We start from the raw sequence: 20,234 nt of genomic DNA on the forward strand, positions 1-20,234 counted from the left end.
TTTACTTCTTATACAATACAAGAGGTCATATACAGAGACCTTCACTTCTCTCTTTCTCTCTCAACATTCAACCTTCTTTTCTTTCCCCTTTTCACAACCATTTCTGAGATTCCTTCTCTAGTTTTCTCTTATTGTACAATTCCCACTTACATCAATCCTTTCGGTTGTTGCTAGATTGCTTATGTGAAATTTCTTTAAAGGACTGTAAAAAGACAACCTTTCTGGGTTTATTGGTTCCTGCTTTAAATTTTCTTTCTGGGAACTATCATTTCTGGGTTTGCCTATAAAAGAAAGCATTTATACATAACTATTGTATTTTTTCAGAAAAAAAAAAACATTTTTTTTTATTGATTTTGTTGTTCAAAGATTTTTTTTCTCTCATTTTCCTGCAATTATTTCGTCATATCCTTTAATAAATCTGCGGGAAAGATTGATACATGGGTAAACAAGGTCCTTGCTATCACTGTGGAGTTACAAGTGAGTTCTTGTTTTTTCAATATATAATATTTTCTTTTAAGCTACTTACTGTTTTTTTTTCTTTGCAAAGAGTTTATGTATTTGTGAATTGAAATGTGTTGAGGAAAGGGATTATGTTTAATACAAACTATTAAAAAATTATGCGTGCTGTGTGATAGTCTGGATGTATATGAATTAGAAAGAATACAACTGTGCTGTTCTCCATAGTATTTGTAATTGAAAGTTGTGAAAAATCATGTTTGTTTCCTGTTTCTATGTGTTTTTGTATTCTTTTGTTGCTATTTGTTCCCCTATCTATATTCCAAATCCAAGACCATGTAAATGTTGCAAAATTAAGCCTGGAGTGCATTGAATGTGGGTCTCCTTAATTGGAACAACACTCACTGCATTTAAGGTCTTTATCAAAGAGTCAACCCACAGTTCGTGTCTTGCTGTTTGGATGGCAATAAGATAAGGGAATCGTGCGTTTGTAAAATGCCAGAAGTTAATTCATTCATGTATTTGGAAAGACTTTTACAAAATTGTTTTCATTTGCTCTTCAAAGCAGTTTTTCACCGTGCCAGAGGATATTGGAAACATTGCATTCATCTCATCCTTCAGACATGATTTGCTACTCCCTTGCTCTCTGTCTGATGAATAATCGTTACTTGTACCTCTTCATTATTTTCTTTTGAATTATTTTTTAATTGAAACTATTAATTTTGTTTGCAACACTTATTGGTATGACTTGAAGATTTTCATTGCTTTGCTTATAATTCCAATGCACTTTTCAAAATTTTGAAGTTTTTACTACTGGTTTTGTGCTCAGTTTTCTAGCACTGTGTCTTGCACTAACTAAGTACTATGTTTTTAGTCCTTAAAAGAAGGCAATGTGCCATTCAACTTTGTTATATGTATGAGACTTCGCAGTTACTGTCAGCATTTTCAGTTAAATTGCAATAGTTGTTCTCACTATCAGCCTACAAGTGTATTTTTCAGCTAAACTGCAATCATGGACTTCACCATAGTTCTTGAGGTTTTTTAAATCAATGTTGATTTTCCTGCAAAAGGGTATTGACATGTATTACTCTCAGAAATTTAAAACCAGTCGGCTATTAAAAGGAAAATAGTCAACATTTTTTCATTTGATTGATGTTGTTTGTGGTGACAACATAGTTGGAATGACAAACAAAATAGTGATGCCTTAGCACTCTCGTTTCTGTTTGCTTAACTAAAAATCGACAGATGATGATATCTGCACCTTGAAGCTTTTGTTGAATTCAGCTTTCTAGTATATGAAAGATACTAACCAATGTAAAATATTTTAATCCAAGAGGTTTAAGCTATTTCTCAATATCTAACCTGACTTGTATTTTTTGTAATATGAATCATGAATTGGATTGTCAGGAAAATATGATATGTGGTTGTTAGTAGTGTATCCAATCTGAGTTACATCTCTAATTTTGATTACAAGGGCTCTAAATTTTTGTAGGTTTCTGACAATTGAGCATTGCAACAGGCACACCACTCTGGCGCAATGGACCACCCGAGAAGCCGGTACTATGCAATGCATGTGGGTCTCGGTGGAGGACCAAGGGAACTCTTGCAAATTATACCCCTTTACATGCTCGAACAGAAACTGATGCTTGTGGGGATCAAAGGGTTTCCAGGATAAAGAGCATATCAAATAAGAGAGAAATGACATTGCTCAAGCCAAATAATGACCATGATAATGAACTATCTGGAGAGTTTGCACCTGATTACAACCAGGGATGTCAAATCTTTGCAGATGAAGATGCAAGCAACCGATCAAGTTCCGGATCAGCTATTTCTAACTCAGAGAGCTGTGCACAATATGGTGCCATGGATGCTTGTGATCTGACAGGTTGGATTAAGATCTTCATAACTGATTACAGCAGAATTGAGCATTCAACGTTTTGAATAAGTATTGGTTTTATTGCCTGTAGGGATTTATATTACCACAATCAAGTAGTGTACAATGGAGTGTGGAAAAATGAATAAAGAATTAGATTTTGGAAATGGTTTAGTAATTGTTGATTTTTCCTGGAAGAAAAACAATTGAACTTTGCTGGCAAACCAGAAGCTCTAATTATAACATTTGTAATGACAAGTCCTATATTTAAACAGGGCTTATCTTTTTTTCTTTTTGTTTGGTGTATATCAATATGTAACACTTTTTCTCCTAATAATAGAATGCGAGCTCTCACATATATGCTTCATCTGTCTAGTTCATTATTAATTGACTTCAAGCAAGAATTTCTACTTGTGTTATCATGCAAAGCATATGATCTCCGCTTTTTTCTTTTATGAATACGGGTAACTATAATGTAGATATTTTGGTTGATTTAGGTCCTGTTCAGTCAGTGGTTTGGGATGCCATGGTGCCTTCAAAAAAGAGGACATGCGTTGGCCGGCCAAAGGCTTCTTCTGTTGAGAAGCTAACAAAAGATTTATGTACCATTCTTCATGAACAACAGTCTTATTTCTCTGCATCTTCTGAAGAAGATCTTCTTTTTGAAAGTGAAACACCAATGGTCTCTGTTGAGATAGGACATGGAAGCATTCTCATCAGGCATCCTAGCTATATAGTCCGTGATGAAGAGTCCGAGGCTAGTTCTCTTTCAGTTGATAATAAACAATGCCCAACGAGTGAGGCATATTCTTATGTTGGTCCCATTATGATGCATAATGATTCTAGTTACTTGAAGCCATCATCTCTAGAAGTTGAAAAGATCAGGAACTATACTGACCAAGGATGGCAGCCGGAACAACATAAAAGGCACGCTTTCTCAAACTAGTTTTTGGCATACTTTGCAGACAGCTATGATTGTTTATCATTAATTAATGTGAGAAAAAAATCTGTTCTAGTGTTACACTAAGCAGCACATTTTGTTTGTTGCTGTCAAACAAAGTCTTTTGTTTCTGTATGCACGTTATGAATTTTCCTTGCGCATGGCATGAACTTGTAGAAATTGTTTTGAAAAGAGACAAACATACTCTGTCAACATTAATGTTCCTGTTTTTTAAATTTCAGTGATAAGTCTCAACTTGAAAGAGTACAGATCCTTGGCAATCATGAATCACCCCTGTGCTCTATAGATTTAAATGTGAGTTACATAGCCCTTCCCATTGTATTTTGGCTTAAATTGAAAAAAAAAATTGCTCATATTTATGTTTGTGTTAACCAATTGGACATGATTTTACATCAGTGGTAGTGATTCAAATTTTAGCACTATATTTTAATAGTTTTCTTAGATTCCTCATTCATATAACTACACAGCAATCAGGCAGGATAGCACTTCGATTCAAGATTCTTTAGAATGCTCAATATTTCCTCAAAATATTACTTTTTAGTCTAGTGTTTTCTCCTTGTTCAGTATAAATAATGTTATCGGGTAAGGCAGTAGGGCCTCAAATATGTATAATTGTTGAGTACTTAATGTAACCGCTGTTATGTCTTGTTAGGATATAGTAAACTATGAAGAGTTTTTGAGAATCTTGACAAATGAAGAGCAACAACAGTTACTGAAGTTACTTCCTGGGGTTGATACTGCTAAACTTCCTGATAGGTTGGAGGTCTACTCTTTCATTTGCTGTTCATGTTCTTCTTGTAATTGATATAAAAGCTCGCAAATTCCTGTGTTATTTTTATGTAATAGTTTTAAATCTGAATATAATCGCCACCATTGCTTTGATTTCCATCTGAATGTTGTAGCCATTCTGGAATATTTCTGTTTTTCTTAAAGGATATATTATAATTGAAAATGTTCAGACTGAGACAATCAATGTTGACAACTTGTGTGTTGTGTGTGCAGCCTTAAAGTCATGTTCAATAGTTCTCAATTCAAGGAGAACATAACTTGTTTTCAGCAGCTTCTTGCGGAAGGGGTTTTTGATATCTCTTTGTTGGGGGCAAAACCTGAAGACTGCAAGACTTTGAAAAGACTTGCAATATCCAATCTGTCGAAGTCAAAATGGGTTGAACACTATAATTTTCTCAAGGTTTGTACTATGTACTAGTTTTTTATGTCACAAATAGCATCTTGTTTGAGTATGTTGATACCTAAAAGATGTTACTTCTTTCTACGGATGCAGAAATGTAAAAACAAAGGTGGAAAATTTGATTCTTTTGGATCTGCTGTTACAGCAACAACTAATGGTGCAAACAAGAGAACGCGTGACAGCAGAAATCAAAACTTCCCAGGTTAGCTGAAAATCTCGTATATCTAATATTAGGATACAAACAAAGTCTCACATTGGATAAAACAAGAGATGAACATGAGTTTATACACACATAAGATATCTTCCTTGGTAAGAGGTTTTTTAGAGTAGTACCAAAAACAAATCCGTGAGAACTTTTAATAGAGATTGGACAATATCTTATTATTGTGACAATATATGTGTATTGAACCTCCCTATAGCTAAGACCAATAAAAAAACCTTTCGATTATTTTCTCCCTAATGTAGACAATTTTTACATTGCATTTAGAAAATTGTTACTGGTATTAACTGGTTAAACACACTTAGTTATGATCCCTAAAACTGATCTTGCAAATTTCAGAATTGAATACAGAAATGAGGAGCCCAAAAAGAATGATCACAAAGGTTAGCTGTGAGGTGAAAGAGGGTGTAGAAGATGGTGCTTGCTATAGTCCAAAAAGCCTATTTGCTTTGCCTACTGATGCTAGTTCACTCATGCTTGGTTCTTTGAACTTTGTGGAGGAGATCAGTGAGCAGGATCTGCTGCTAGAGGTGCCATCTAACACTTCTTTTCCTCAGGCAGAGCTCTTGCACCCAAGTGCTAGTAGCAGCTCAGTCTACTCACATCTTATTCATCATTAAGCACACACACTCTTTACCAGTTCATTTGGATGCTTAATTATGGACCATGTTTTACATCTTAAACACATGATGGTTGTGCTTTTGTTTACTTGCAAGTTGCAACCTTCCTTAGCTTGGATTGCCAACTATGAAAGTTGGGTGGCTTTTTCACTTCTTTTTTTTTGTTGTTGTATAGGTTGGTATAAGGTTGTAACATAGCATGACATGAAGAGGGATTATGTAATAATATCCAGAGCTTTTGTGAATAATTTTTCCACTTTTTTTAATTTTTTACTCAAAAATAAAATGAGAAGACATCATTATAGGAGGTGTGTGGAGGAACTGGACAATCATAGATCTAAAGTTAAGTTTCAGAGTGTCTGACACCCCATACCCGACATTCTAAAGGTGCATTTGATTTGATGCATTCCTTTGTCGAATGCTTAATTGAGATGTAACATGAGATGAAATTTTATGGGTCTAGAGAGAAGTTTTTGTTAGTGCTACTATGTCGGGTCAGTTCACGTTATTAACGTTGTTTTCTAAAAAATAGTGATAAATTGTAGTTTTTTTGGGACATATACTCTGCTACATAAATTAAATAATTGGCAAAATAGGATTAAATTTATTTGTTCACTTAGTTCAGCAATTAATATAATTTAAAATTATATCTTTTCAAAACTTAATTAAGAAACGAAGAGGAGGCTTGGATGATAGTTTAATAAGAGAAGAATTTGAGTTTTGATTGGTTTTAAGAATAGTTTATAACGTAATATGATTTTTAGCCGTTATTTTACACATTTTATTTTATTAAATTTATAAAATGCACTCTCTAATCACCTTGTCTGCAAAATTTTCTCAATATAAGAAGCGATTTGTTGTAATTATTCAGCTTCGGGATCAGAAATAACTCGTAATTTTCAGGAGAATAAAAGAACACGACTCCTCTAAAATGGAGTGATAAACTTTAGAAGATAATAGTGAAAACATATGGGTGATTAATTTATTTTTATATAATAAAAAATAATAAAATTATAATTTTATTGGAGACAGTTTTATTTATTTTGTAAATAATATTTTAATTATGTTTCAATGTTCACAAAATCTAATTCTATTTACACACCTTTGTAATTACTTTATATACTAGGAATTCTGTTTAATATCTTTTTAAATCCAAAAATTATTCACCAAATCTCCTTGATTCACACTACTTTCCTTCATTAATAAGAATATTCTTTATGTGCACCTACTAGCTCTCAATAAGAAAAAATATTTTTATCACTATACACTCATATTTTTGTCAATCTTTTTCTCAAAACTGCTTAGTTTGATAGTTCAATTATTATCTTATTTCCACTTCACCCACTCAATCACATGACTAGACTGATTATATATATATATATATATATATATATATATATATATATATATATATATATATATATATATATATATATATATATATATATATATATATATATATATATATATATATATATATATTTATCCATCGAGGAAGAAACATGATCTTATACACAATCAGATTAATCCTCTTGAGAATGTGATATGGTCCAATAGATCTTACAAAATCTCTTAAATGAAATAAAATTTAAAAAATATTACTAAACTCTTTTGTTTCTTAGAAAATGTTAAAATAAATTAAAATTTTAAAATAATTACTAAACTTTTTTTTCCTTAATTTTTTAAATAAAATAAATCTTTTATCGTAATCCTTTTAAAATATTTCATTTTAAATTAAAAAAATTTAAAAACTATTTTATTTTTTATTTAAAATATATATTTAACAACATTTATTTATTTTCTTAATTATTATAACATGTAGGTCTCATATTAAACACCTAACAAATTAAGTTAAATCTCAGACAAATAATTAAATTTAAATTCACCTTTGAATAATGATCAAACATTGACATTACAAATTATACAATAGAAAAATTATTTTAAATATCAAACACCATGTTAAAATCATCACTACATTAAAATTAATTATTTTAAAACAATAAAATTGTTTTTTTAAATCCCTAAAGAAAATAAAAATTTTGAATAAGAATTTTAAAGGAAAATGTAAAGTATATTTTTAGTTAAAAAATATTTATTATACTTTTCATTCCTAAAATTCTTTAAACATTGTTACAAAGAGTGAAGTAAAATTGTTTAAATAGCTTTTTTAAATAAACTTATTAAAGATGAAAAATAAAAGCATTAAAAAAAATGAAAAGGGATACCACGTATAACTTTGCTTTTTTTATCATTATCACACTGTTCTATAACTTTCAATTTAATGATAATTTTTTTATAACTCCCAATGAAAACTTATGGAGGACATGTATGTCTGTTTTTAAAAGAAACAAAAAACTCTCAAACTTTTATCTACTTTCCTCATTTCTCTTTATCGTTCTTTTTCATTTTTCTTATCTTACTGTAGTCCTAAGTGAAAGTCAAAAACATTCGTCGTTAAACAATTTGTCTTTGTAAAGAGTTGAGTCATTGACATATTCGTCTTCAAAGTTCATTCAAGATCTCTTCAATTTCATCATCTTCACTAACCTCTCTAATTTCATCATCTCCTATAAATCTCTAAAATAACTCTTTAGGGTCAATTACCAATTCTTTCATATGTCATTATGCTTGTGAAAATTAGATAAGACAAAAAATTATAAAATTAAAACTCATTATAAAATCATTTTTTGTAAGAAATTGTTTAATCGCGAGTGTTTCTGATTTTTGTTCAGTTGGTGCTAACGATAGAAAAAATGTTGGAATGAGAGAGATGAAAAAGAAAGTGTTGAGAGGAATGAGAGAGGTAAATAAGGGTGTGGGATTTATTTTTTTTAGTTTTGAGAATGAAAATTATTAAAATACTCTTAACCAGAATCCATGATATATAAGAGTATTTTTGTCCACTAAAACTTGATACACTTTTTCTACTCTTTTCTAAAATGTACCAACTGAAAAACAGGACGCGTTAGTAAATCCATATATATATATATATATATATATATATATATGATATTTATTAATACTATATTAAATTTTACGTAATATATAATTAAAAAATCGTATTCAAACATATTTTTATTGTTGCTATTCATTATTAATGTTAAAATCTAATATAGTATATTCAAGATATATTAAAATAATATTTGACTAGCAGATTAACCATGTTCATTTTTAATAGGAAAATGTTGACACCGAATCAGTTAATCAAAATTGTAACGTTATAATTTAATCCTTTTGGAAAAGATTAGGAATTATCAAATATTATTAAATATTTAAACATTTTTAAAATAAATAAAAAATACAAACCATATAGAAACACCTCAATATGCCTGTCTACAAATTAATCAGAACAGGTTATGAGACTCTTGCATTCTTCATTCTCTATCTCCCATCCCAATAATTTCGAGGGTTCCTCCATGTAACCACCTTCGTTTCACACCACCCTTGTTTTCGATTTTCTCTCTCTGTTCTTCTGTCGATTTCAATTTTACTCTGTTACAGGACGTCATCAGAAGTAAGAACTGCCGCTTTCTGATTTTCGGTTTTCGTCGCCCACACTCACCGGGGGACCCATCCTTATTTCTCCTCCTCCACCAGGGATTTCATCCAAGGTATCGTCTTCTTATAGCATAGCATTCATCCACTTTGTTTTTACTGTTTTTCTTTTCTACGTTTATCTCGATTTTTTATCTCGATTTTTGATTTTCGTTCTCTGTATCCGCATTAGATTACGGGGATTTACTTTAACCCCTTTAGAAGGTGAAAAAATGTATCCCCGATAATTGAAAATGCAATGCAGTGTTGAATGATGTTCAGCTGCAATTTTATGCCGTTTGTTTTAGATGGCAAGGTTGGGTGCAGGGCTGTATTGTTGTGATAACCTTTCTTGTCTTCCGAATAACCTCTATCTCACACTACTCTTCCACCGCTCCGACTGTGTATATCTGCTGTCAACTTTATCCACCACCACCGTTCTCTCACCCAACACTGCACCGAACGCTCCCACTCACTCACCTACAAAGACCCTTGGCAATCCTTTCACTCACTCGTTTATGGAGTTAAAGATTGAGCAGTTGAGCACGTGGAATCCGATACAATTGCAGAATGTGTACCACTTAAAGGAGATTGTTGATTTAAAGTAGTAATAGGATAATTCCTGGTGGGCGAAGAGAAAGATGATCCATATCTGTCATATCGGACTGTCTTAGGACTGTGAACACGGCCTGCACTTTTTAACTCTATTCTTAATCCAGACAAAAAGAAACTTAGCTAATTCTTTTGAAATGGCCACCCTGATAACAACATATCATACTTTTCCAAATACTCTAATAAGTCTCCTTGCTTTAACCTGCTAAATCAGCAATAGGATTGGCAATCACACCCAGATAAAAAATGATTACTATCATCTTGAATAATTTGCTGCCACGATTTGTATTTGTTAGTGGGACTCTGCATGTAATGTCGTTGCCACACAAAGGCCTTACCATCCATGGATAAAAGCAGCAACCTACTGCCTTGCACCTCCGGTGTCCGCTCCGGATCAAATTGCCTTCCCTTTCCATTTGCGAAAGTTTGAGCATAAAAGTTGGGAAATGGTATTTGGCACGCACCATAGTTGAAGTTCCTACCATCGACATTTTTACCTAGATTTCCTCCTCACAAGATCCGTGTTTGGATGTCTGCAATGCTGTTAGCACTGCTGTAAGTCCATCAATGGACTTCTGCATTTTTTCCAAGGAAAATCGTACCAATTCTTGATGATCATAGAGATTTTTTCACAAGAATCCATGTGGTTTTCCAATTCCTTGACCGTCACCATCATCCCCAAAGCTAATTGATACCAATGTGATAACCTTTCTTTTCTTTTGAACACCCATTATCTCACACTACTTTTCCACCCCTCCAACTCTGTGTATCTGCCCTGCTCTGTCTATCCACCACCACCGTTCTCTCACCCAAAACTGCATTGAACGCTCCCACTCATGGATTTACAATTGGACATGGACATGACATGACCTTGGGAGAAAGGGGTGTTTTTGAAAAGTATCATGGTTGCTCATGGTGCATGGTCTTTATTGTGGGTAATCGATGGTCTTCTAAATCATTGAGGTGAGGTCAGCTCTTGTTTGGCGTGCCTTCTTTGTGCAACTGAGACATGAATCTAGAACCTTTATTCTAGGAAATAGTGCCTTAGTAGTGTCTAGTGTTATTAATGAAATGAAACGGATAATATGGATATCCACATGATGAGATGGCCATATGATTTACTAAGAAGGTTCAAAGAAAGAAGAAGAAATCCTCTACTATCCCCTCTTCTCTGAATATTTTTCATGCCATAATGTTTATTTTCAGTCCCACACAAAATTGTGCAACTTGGAGTTAGTTATTTTTCACCAATACTTTTCGTCCTTTCTGCACAAACATGTCAATTAGGTCATAACAGAATTTCCCTGATCATTATTTCCCACTTTTGCCTTTGCTCCAATTGGCCTCATAGCATTACTCTCTCTCTATAGTTTATATTAAATTTTTACTTGTAACCCTGTTGAGAAGTGTCCAACATATCATGAAGGCATGCTGTGTCCAACAAGTATGTGACTCCTTGATAGACTGTTCTTTAGATGTGTCCGTGCTTCCTAGAGCAACTTGTTTAGTTTTTTCTAAATGGCTATTTTACACTTTAATTCTTCCCATGAAAGTTATGATTGAGTTGTTAATCTATATGGAAACATTCGTTGCTTTCTTTTTTCTAATTTGAACACTTTTTGACAGTGCACGTAAGTTTTTCTATCTCTTGTTGAGGGAATGGGAGCTTGAAATTTTGTTCAATTCAGAGTCATAGAGAGAAATGAAAACACCAGAAAATAATGGTCATTCGAAGGAAGAAAGATATGGCTCTTTGATGAAAGATGGGGCCACTTCCCCCGTTAGGCCAGTGTTTAAGCGACGTAAAGTTTCCGCCATTCGGGATTTCCCTGATGGGTGTGGACCATCTGCTTCAAAGATTGATGAAGTATCAAATATAAATACTGCAGGTTGTGGTTCTGTTAATGGTACAATTGTTGAGGTTAAGAATGGTGAACATTTAGTGGGTGTGAAAACTTCCACATGTGAAAATGATGGTTGGCATTCTGAGGTGAAAGGTTTTCGTTTCACCGAGACTCATGTCCCAACAGCTGACAGTGGTTTGGATAAGGACAACCCCATGGTCTCATCTTATCATGTGGATGGATCTACTGCTGAAGATAAAACGGGAATAGTGACTATTAGCCAAATCAATGATTGTGGATCTACTGCTGAAGATAAACCGGGGGTAGTAGTGACTAATAGCCAAAGCACTGATCTTGGTTTGAACGAGGAAAGCCCTGTAGACACATCTCATAGAGTGGATGAACATAATGCCGAAGATGAAGCTGCAAAAGTGACTCTTGGGCGAACAACTGATTGTGGTGTGAATCAGGAAATCCCTGTGGTCTCATCTCATCAAGTGGACGGGTCTACTCGAGAAGATAACCCTGCAAAAGTGATGCTTGCTCAAACAGAGGACTGCAGTTTGAATCTGGAAAACCATGAGGTCTCATCACATCAAGTGAATGGGCCCATTGCAGAAGATAAACTGGCAAGAGTGACTGGTGAGCGAACAACTGACTGTGGTTTGAATAAGGAAAACCCTGCGGTCTCATCTCATCTAGTGGATGGCCCTGCTGCCGAAGATAAACCTGCAGAAGTGCCCTTAATGGACCAGGAAACTTTGAATACAGAGTTTTCAAGAACTGCAAACACTGGAAAATGTAACTCCTCATATATGTTGGAGTCGTCTTCACCAGTGGGTGAGATGGCTGTGCCGGATGGTTCAAAACACTTATCCATTGATAAAACATCAGCTTCCAGTGCTTGTATGGTGGAGCCTATAACTAGAAGGTACCTTCCGCAAAGAAAAGTTTCAGCTGTTAGAAACTTCCCTCCTTTATGTGGACGTAGTGCTCCACGTCTCGGTAAGGACAAGCATGTGTGTCTAGAGGGGACCTCTTCTTTGAACAACAAGACAAAAGGTCAACAAAACCTGGCTGTAGATGACAATACATTGAAAAAAGTAGCAGCTACTGATGTAAAAGAAGGTAAAAGTAATATTCAGGATGAATATAATAGCAACAGGAAGCTTGTTGACATCGATCAACTTGATTCTGAAAGAAATTCTGCAGAGAGATTGAAAAAGCTGCGTGCATGTGAACCATCGTCTGAGATGAAAAAGTCAACTGAAAATGAGAGAGAAAAGTATGCTACACCCCCTGAAACAAGTAATCACCATCAGATCAAAATAAATTCTAAGGCGGTGGTAAAAGAGAAAAATAGGGATGAGACAAAGCCTTCGTGGATATCTCAATCTAAGCATAAATTGAAAGGGAATTTTAATAGACTGCAGGTCACATCACAGAGGAAAGTAATACTAGGTTTGATGGCTGATTCAGAATGTCCGTGGAGGTCTGATAAAGGTACCTCCAAATTTAAGTTGGTTGCTGGTAATAGTAAAGGCAAGAGAAAGAAAGGTGATTCTTTTGCATTGCCTGATAGGTCTAGAACAGAGTATAGTGGTTTGTTGAATGATTCTGAGAAGAAACCTTTGAAAAAGAAAAAGGGAAATCCTGCTTCTGTAGGTATGGGTGAATTAGTACTTTGGGAAAAGGAGGATTATCTTAACCCTAATGAAAATGATGACACTCTTCAAATTGTTCTGAGATCAAATGAGTTTGATGTAAACCTTACTCCCTCTTCTCATTCGAATTTCACTGGTGATGAGAATGACCCAAATGTGACCCGAAAAAAAGTGAGGGAAACATTACGGTTGTTTCAAGTTATTTGTAGAAAGCTTTTACAGGAAGTAGAATCAAAGTTAAATGAGCGAGCAAATAATAAGAGAGTTGATTTAGTTGCTTCAAAGATCCTTAAGGAGAATGGGAAATATGTCAACACAGGCAAACAAATACTAGGCTGTGTCCCTGGTGTCGAAGTCGGTGATGAATTTCAATATAGAGTGGAGCTTAATATAGTTGGCCTTCATCGTCCAATTCAAGGTGGCATAGATTATGTGCGACACAACGGTAAGATCCTTGCAACCAGTATTGTTGCATCAGGGGGCTATGCTGACGATTTGGATAATTCGGATGTATTGACATATACAGGACAGGGTGGAAATGTGATGAACAGTGATAAGGAACCTGAAGATCAGAAGCTTGAGCGGGGCAATCTTGCTTTGATGAACAGTAGTATTGAAAAGAATCCTGTTAGAGTAATTCGTGGCTCTGAGTCAATGGATGGAAAATGCAGGACTTATGTTTATGATGGGGTGTATGTAGTTGAGGCAGGTTGGGATGAACACGGACCACACGGGAAGAAAATTTTTAAATTTCGACTGCAAAGAGAACCTGGTCAACCAGAGCTTCCTTTGAGAGTAGTGAAGAAATCTAAAAAGTTCAAAACGAGAGAAGGTGTATGTGTTGCTGATATTTCTTTTGGAAAAGAACGAATTCCAATATGCGCTGTGAACACCATAGATGATGAAAAACCTCCTCCATTTAATTACATAACTAGCATGATATACCCCAAATTCCATCTCCTTCCTGCCGAAGGATGTGATTGTATTAGTGGATGCTCAGATTTGGAAAAATGTTCGTGTGTGGTGAAGAATGGGGGAGATATTCCATTCAATCACAATGAGGCTATTGTACAAGCAAAACCTTTAGTCTATGAGTGTGGACCTACTTGTAAGTGTCCTTCAACGTGCTATAATAGAGTCAGCCAACTTGGCATAAAGTTTCCACTTGAAATATTTAAAACCCAGTCAAGGGGATGGGGTGTGAGATCCCTGAGTTCAATCCCTTCAGGAAGTTATATCTGTGAATATATAGGGGAGCTTCTTGAAGAAAAGGAAGCTGAACTAAGGGCAGGTAATGATGAGTATCTTTTTGATATTGGAAATAACTGCAGCAACAGTACTCTCTGGGATGGACTTACGACTCTCATGCCGGATGCACAGACAAGTTCCTGCGATGTTGTGAAGGATGGTGGTTTTACTATTGATGCTGCTGAGTTTGGCAATATAGGGAGATTCATTAACCATAGTTGCTCACCTAATATAATTGCTCAGAACGTCCTTTATGATCATCATGACACCAGAATGCCTCACATAATGTTCTTTGCTGCTGATAACATTCCTCCTTTGCAAGAGCTGACCTACGATTACAACTACGAACTAGATCAAGTCCGCGATTCTGATGGTAATATAAAAAGGAAGTATTGTTACTGCGGTTCTGCTGAATGTACTGGCAGAATGTATTGATCAATGGAATCGTGTTTTTGTAGCTCTAGTGCAAACTTCATCAATATTAAACAAATTCCAACTTGAATTTCAGCAACTACTGTTGATATTGATATCTCTATCCACAACTCAGTTTGAATAAACAAGTATTTACAAGAGAAAATAGTTAAAATTAATATAAAATAAAGTTTTATAAATTAAATTACAATTTTTGCATTTTAACTTCTACAGAAATGCTCATTCAACTTCTGTAAAAATGGAGAGTTGTAGATTGTTTTTAACTTATGAAAAGGTTTGATCTATTGGTGGGTACTTTCTTTTATATATTATGTAACTATTATTTTTACATAATTCAATTCTTAACATCTATGATTGTGAATTTGATGCTTAAAAGATCTGAAGTTCGCACTAAGTTTGTTGAAAGCAAAAGACATTGTTATTTAAACATGTAAAACATGTAAATTTATCGAAAACAAATTGCATATTTATCACATCATTAAAAAGTAATTTTTTAGTAAATATCTAGATTGGTTCATGATATATCATTTAATTAGTTGATTGCTCCTTGAAAAATCTATTTATTTAAGAATATTTAATATTTGATATACATTTATTGAGTAAAACTCAATTAAAATTATCTCTAAAAGACAAATTTAAATAATATTAATTTTTTTATTCAATAGGATTGTTGTTTCAAAGGGTTAATTTAACAGAAATGATATTTTAATCAAACTGTATCAAATAAATATAAATGTGTTACCTATTATTACACTATTAATTTGCTATAAAAATTCATTCTTGTTATAATCTTTTGGAGATGTTATATATTAATTTAAGTGACAAATTGAAGTACCATACCTATGCCAATGCCATCATATGTGCATGGCCTATCAGTTTAATTTCAAGCATAACAATGTCGAAGGAATTCTTATTAACATCAACAGAGCAGCACTTTTTATTTGTTCATATTATGAATTCCCACAGTTCTACAAAGAGCACTAGATCCACTGACCACAAAGGAACATTCTAAGAATTTCAGAATCCATAAACAACAAAACACTAGTAATCTAGTGACCATCTACATTGGTGAAATCAGAAAGTGTTTTTTCCTTTTATCCAAGGTGAATTTCTGAGTCATAAACAGCTCCAGCCTCCCAATCACCAGAAATAACATTCTTGGATTGCACCCAATACTGCTCTGCATTACCACTCAATTGGAACCTCAACTTTATGTCACCCCTTGGCGGGTTCTCAGCATCAAACACTGTCCCAAATGCTCTGCGCATTCGCCTCCACTCTTGGCACTCTTCCTACTCCAACAATATTTCATCAATTCAAGAATAGTTACTGAATACAAACATATCTCATTCTAGCATTAAAAATTTCTATTTATACCTGCCACAACTCAACAGCAGTGACGTCGTAAGTTCCACCAATATAGAGAATGAGAATGGCCAGGTAGTGAGGGTTTCTGCTGTGTTCGTGGACCTTAACCAAGAGGTTGTAGCCACCGTATCTACAGGGGACCCTTCTGTATTCTACGTCCACTACACCGTATTTCAATAGCTCTGCAGATGCATACGTGTTTCTCCCCAATTTTGAGTAGCCACGTGCACTCATTATAAAGTCTGTTCTGTCTCCCTCACCATAATCTGTCACCACCACGTATGCTCCATTCTCATCGCACAATTCTGCTATTTTACACCTAACCTGATTTTTCATCATCACCATAACCCTTCTTTTATATATATATCACAAATGAACCAACTACTTCCAACAGATTATGGAATGTATGATTTGACGGATCCATATAAGAAATTTAGTCTACTTAAAAGAAGCATGTTTTGAGGACGTAATACTTTTAAATGAAAAAGGCTACAAGAAACTAAAGGGGTTCATCGAGTGCAGTAACCTGATAACATGCCCCACAGCCAGATCCATTCTTCCATAGCCAGGACACGCCTGCAACACTTCCATCGTTTACTGTTTTTCCATATTCGCCAAAGCCACAAGCTCCCCCTAAAACATTATTAAATCATTTCTGTTCACAACTAATATATGTAAAAAGAAAAAAGAACAAATTTACAGTCATCTAACAAAGAACATGATTTTTATCCACACTGACAAGTATAAACATGACAAGTATACTCTTTAATGGAAGAAGGTTCAACACACACATAGATCTCCACACTGATAGGATATTGTCTACTTTAAATCAAGCCCTCATCTTTCCCTCAAACAAAGGACTAACCTGCCAAGGCTTCACCTTATCATGGAGGGACATACTTGTCCGAGCCCAGTCACCAGACCTAAATCACCACCGACTCTGATACCACTGTTAGGTCTATCGAGGAGAGGGTTCATCAGGGAAATACAAACACTAATGAGATCTTAGCCCAACTATATAAGAGATTGACACTAATCTCTACCTAAAATCTTAAGGTAACGAGTTAAAGAGTCTTTCATCTTTATATAGTGTTCTACTTTCTCATTTCTATTCAACGTAGGACTTAGATTCACAGTGGGATTCCCAACATTTAGCTATCTAAAATTTTGTATCATGTGTCCATTATATATAAACAAACAATATAAAAATGTGCTTGGTACACACCATACATGTACAAGTGCAAGAATAGATAATAGAAAAGAAGGTTCATACTTGGATTTCCATAACAATCTGGGCTACCATAATAGGTTGCTCTTGAGCAAGTAAAAGAGTCCTGAGAGGAACACAGGGCAGGTAAGAGCAGTGTGAGACAGAGAAGGCCAAGTTGGTGCTTAAAATTGAGTTCCATGTTAAAACAGAAAGAACAGAGGAATGCAACAAGTTTTAGAAGTGATCAATGCTAGAAAATATAGCATATAAGTGAAGCAGGAAGAACTACGAACAAAAGAAAGCTTGATGGAATAGAAAGCAAACGTGTTGAGTGATATATATAGTACTGGTCTCAAGGGTTTGGTGGCAGAAGATTAGAATAATGATGTGTAGCTGTAGACCCTATTGATGACCCCTCACGGGACAGGGTGATCATTTCTTATATTAGAACCAATTTCTTATGAGAAATGGAAAAGGCCTAACTTTGTTGTATTCGAAACTGTTTTTTTGGATGATATCTCTGCACTTGCAGCTTAACTCAAGGTTCAGAGTTCTGATAGGAATTTTAGCCAAACAAAATAATGGAAAGAAGATATTGTTAGATACTCTTCCATGTTGATAGATTTAAAGGATAAACAAGAAAGAGGACTATGTAAACTTAAGCTATGTTCATAATTCACTACAACCTCTCAATTTTTGTAGGAGATTATTCCCACACTGAGTCAAATTTAGACAGTTTTACAAGTTGTTACGATTCTATGTATTAAAATAATATCATTATCCGAAGTATTATCGATTTGAGTATGAAATATTATTATCATGATTTTATTTTTTAAAAATGTTTTGAATAGTTGAACAGAAAATAAATATTTAAATTGTTTTTGTTTCTGATTGAATGTCTTTAATTAGAAGATTTAAGAAATTTGTTTTGGTTTAAGGGGTGGAGGTTAAATTTATTTTTTCACAAATAATTTCTATGTTCTAAGCTTAGGTCTAGGTTTTATCTTTGCATTTTTTCTATATGGTTTGGTTGGATCTAGCGTTACATGTAGAAATCACTCTATGCTAAAGTCAGTGTTTATCTGAATACTCTAACAATAAATACGTAGTAAAAGTAATCAAGTATCTCAATGTCAAACTAGTATTTATAGATTTTAAGATATTAGTACTAGTCTAATTACACCTCAAACAGTAATGATCTGATTTAAGGTTAATATAATTATTCTCATTGTTAATTTTATCTGTAGTTCGACTAAATTGATCTACCGATCATTTTAGAAAAAATTGAAAAGATTGTTGATCGCTTGGTCCATAGTTGACCAAGCAGTCACATTGTACATAACTAAATGTTCGTATTATCTGTTTTAAAATTTATATCTAGTCTTGATTTACTTTTTAAAATATATCTCGAATGATAGAAGGAAAAAATAATATTTAAATTATACTTGATTTTAATATTTAAACTATATAAAATTATTCAACATGTTAGAAACAATTATTAATCTTTATTCTTAATTTTTTGACTTTTTGAAACTATTATTGAAACTATTATGGTGTCTTTAACCGATAGTATTCATTCTATTTCTAACAAAATCTAGAAAAGATAAAATTTTAGCATTACAAAATGAATTAATATGTGAAGGAATGACAGTAATGTGATAAAAAAAAAAATGGATTAGATTGTTGGTTAGAATGAAGTGACTTAAATATGTAGCTGCCAAGTTTGGTTGTAACGCACCAAGTCCACTCAGAAGTGATTCGTTAATTATTTTAGTAAAAGCACAACTTGTAACTGGATTCAACTTTCGACACGCTTGGCCAAATCAAATCTTCATAAATATATATACCAAACAAAAAATAATATTAATCATAGACATAAGTTTTTGTAGTATAATTCGTCTGGTCTCAGGCTGTTTATTAATATATTCTATACAGTGACATTATCAGTATAGTGAAAGAGAGAGTATAATTTTTTATTAATATTTTTTAATACTTTTTCTCTTTCTCTTCTGTCTTTTTTATCATCTCACTTCAATTCGTAATAGTTGCGTAATATTTGACGTAAAAAAAAAAGGAGTATTTTGTTGTGAGAAACAAAACACTGATGATTTATCGTTATAGATAGGGCACAATAATAGTTGTCTTTTCCTTAAAAAAAAAGTAGTCTAATGGTTTGTTAAATAAGTTAGGTTATTACTTTTTTTAAAATACAAAAAATAGCTAAAACTGCATAGTTTGTCAGGAAAAAAATAGAGTAATAGACACGTTTCATTTTTTATTTTAATTATATATACGCCTGTTAAATATTTATAAAAAATTAAAATATTATTTGTTTTTTCTACTTTAAATATTATTGAACTATTAGGCAATTTTTATAATGAAAATATTATTGAAAAATTTTCTATCCAATCACAATAACAAAAATTTATCTGTTTGGTTTAGTTTATAGTAAGAATATTAACAGGGAGAAGTGACATTATGACTAGTTGTTTCCGTGGTTAATTTTTTTAATGACAGTTAAATAAAAAATATCATTACAATTAAATACAAATATAAAAATCTAATTTGGATTAATATAAAATCAGTCAACCTTAATAACTTAAGTAATTAGAAATTTAGAAAATTTTGAGCAGGATATATAGTGTAATTTTAATTTGGTAATTTTATTATTGATGCAACCAGAGAAAGGAGTGAGTGTGCAAGATTATCTATTCTTATTATCAGTGATGAGTTGTGGGCATAGTATTATATATAAATGGAGTAGGTGCTTTTTAATCCAACCCCTACACTTTTTCTTTCTCCCCCAACCTCACTTGCAAACATATATGTAAATATAAATAGGCCAATGAACAGTGCATCTTCCGATGCATACACAATATGTTTCACAGAAGAGTTGTTACTGCTTGTGTTTTAAGAAAAGGCCATTAATGGTAGATTGTTGAAGCAAATATCATTGAAAATTTTAGTCAAGCAAACCGAATATTTTACCAGACCATTCAATAA

The 20,234-nt window shown here is 33.4% G+C and overlaps 3 protein-coding genes across 6 annotated transcripts; 2 read left to right on the forward strand and 1 right to left on the reverse strand.

Annotated features, from left to right (window-relative positions):
• Positions 1-5,567, forward strand: LOC108335932 (GATA transcription factor 26). 2 transcript variants are annotated; one of them, XM_017572160.2, is made up of 8 exons: positions 1-477; positions 1,976-2,341; positions 2,827-3,256; positions 3,512-3,584; positions 3,943-4,046; positions 4,293-4,479; positions 4,573-4,681; positions 5,039-5,567. In XM_017572160.2, exons 1-8 carry the CDS (start codon positions 438-440, stop codon positions 5,317-5,319), a joined length of 1,590 nt encoding a protein of 529 aa, XP_017427649.1. In that variant the 5' UTR covers positions 1-437; the 3' UTR covers positions 5,320-5,567. The 2 variants fall into 2 exon arrangements, with proteins under 2 accessions (XP_017427649.1, XP_052725720.1); XM_052869760.1 differs by lacking the exons at positions 3,512-3,584; positions 3,943-4,046.
• A 3,085-nt stretch (positions 5,568-8,652) lies between these two features.
• On the forward strand, positions 8,653-14,756 carry LOC108335858 (histone-lysine N-methyltransferase, H3 lysine-9 specific SUVH6). 2 transcript variants are annotated; one of them, XM_017572044.2, is made up of 3 exons: positions 8,653-8,737; positions 8,821-8,930; positions 11,092-14,756. In XM_017572044.2, exon 3 carries the CDS (start codon positions 11,168-11,170, stop codon positions 14,654-14,656), a length of 3,489 nt encoding a protein of 1,162 aa, XP_017427533.1. In that variant the 5' UTR covers positions 8,653-8,737; positions 8,821-8,930; positions 11,092-11,167; the 3' UTR covers positions 14,657-14,756. The 2 variants fall into 2 exon arrangements, with proteins under 2 accessions (XP_017427533.1, XP_017427532.1); XM_017572043.2 differs by having other exon boundaries at positions 8,676-8,930.
• A 759-nt stretch (positions 14,757-15,515) lies between these two features.
• Positions 15,516-17,775, reverse strand: LOC108335424 (expansin-like B1). 2 transcript variants are annotated; one of them, XM_017571441.2, is made up of 4 exons: positions 17,295-17,681; positions 16,548-16,654; positions 16,031-16,345; positions 15,516-15,945 (listed from the first exon to the last, which is right to left on the reverse strand). In XM_017571441.2, exons 1-4 carry the CDS (start codon positions 17,428-17,430, stop codon positions 15,748-15,750), a joined length of 756 nt encoding a protein of 251 aa, XP_017426930.1. In that variant the 5' UTR covers positions 17,431-17,681; the 3' UTR covers positions 15,516-15,747. The 2 variants fall into 2 exon arrangements, with proteins under 2 accessions (XP_017426930.1, XP_017426931.1); XM_017571442.2 differs by having other exon boundaries at positions 15,741-15,941; positions 17,295-17,775.
• Between the last annotated feature and the right edge of the window lie 2,459 nt (positions 17,776-20,234).

This window comes from Vigna angularis, chromosome 10 (genome assembly GCF_016808095.1).
Source record: "Vigna angularis cultivar LongXiaoDou No.4 chromosome 10, ASM1680809v1, whole genome shotgun sequence".
NCBI classification, from domain to species: Eukaryota; Viridiplantae; Streptophyta; class Magnoliopsida; order Fabales; family Fabaceae; genus Vigna; species Vigna angularis.

Coding starts and splice junctions, on each gene's coding strand:
- LOC108335932 (XM_017572160.2), top strand. CDS start 438: ATGGGTAAACAAGGTCCTTGCTATCACTGTGGAGTTACAA. Junction 478..1,975: donor CTATCACTGTGGAGTTACAA/GTGAGTTCTTGT, acceptor GCATTGCAACAG/GCACACCACTCTGGCGCAAT. Junction 4,480..4,572: donor AACACTATAATTTTCTCAAG/GTTTGTACTATG, acceptor CTACGGATGCAG/AAATGTAAAAACAAAGGTGG.
- LOC108335858 (XM_017572044.2), top strand. CDS start 11,168: ATGAAAACACCAGAAAATAATGGTCATTCGAAGGAAGAAAGATATGGC.
- LOC108335424 (XM_017571441.2), bottom strand. CDS start 17,430: ATGGAACTCAATTTTAAGCACCAACTTGGCCTTCTCTGTCTCACACTG. Junction 16,655..17,294: donor AGATTGTTATGGAAATCCAA/GTATGAACCTTC, acceptor ATAATGTTTTAG/GGGGAGCTTGTGGCTTTGGC. Junction 15,946..16,030: donor CTGCTGTTGAGTTGTGGCAG/GTATAAATAGAA, acceptor TTGTTGGAGTAG/GAAGAGTGCCAAGAGTGGAG.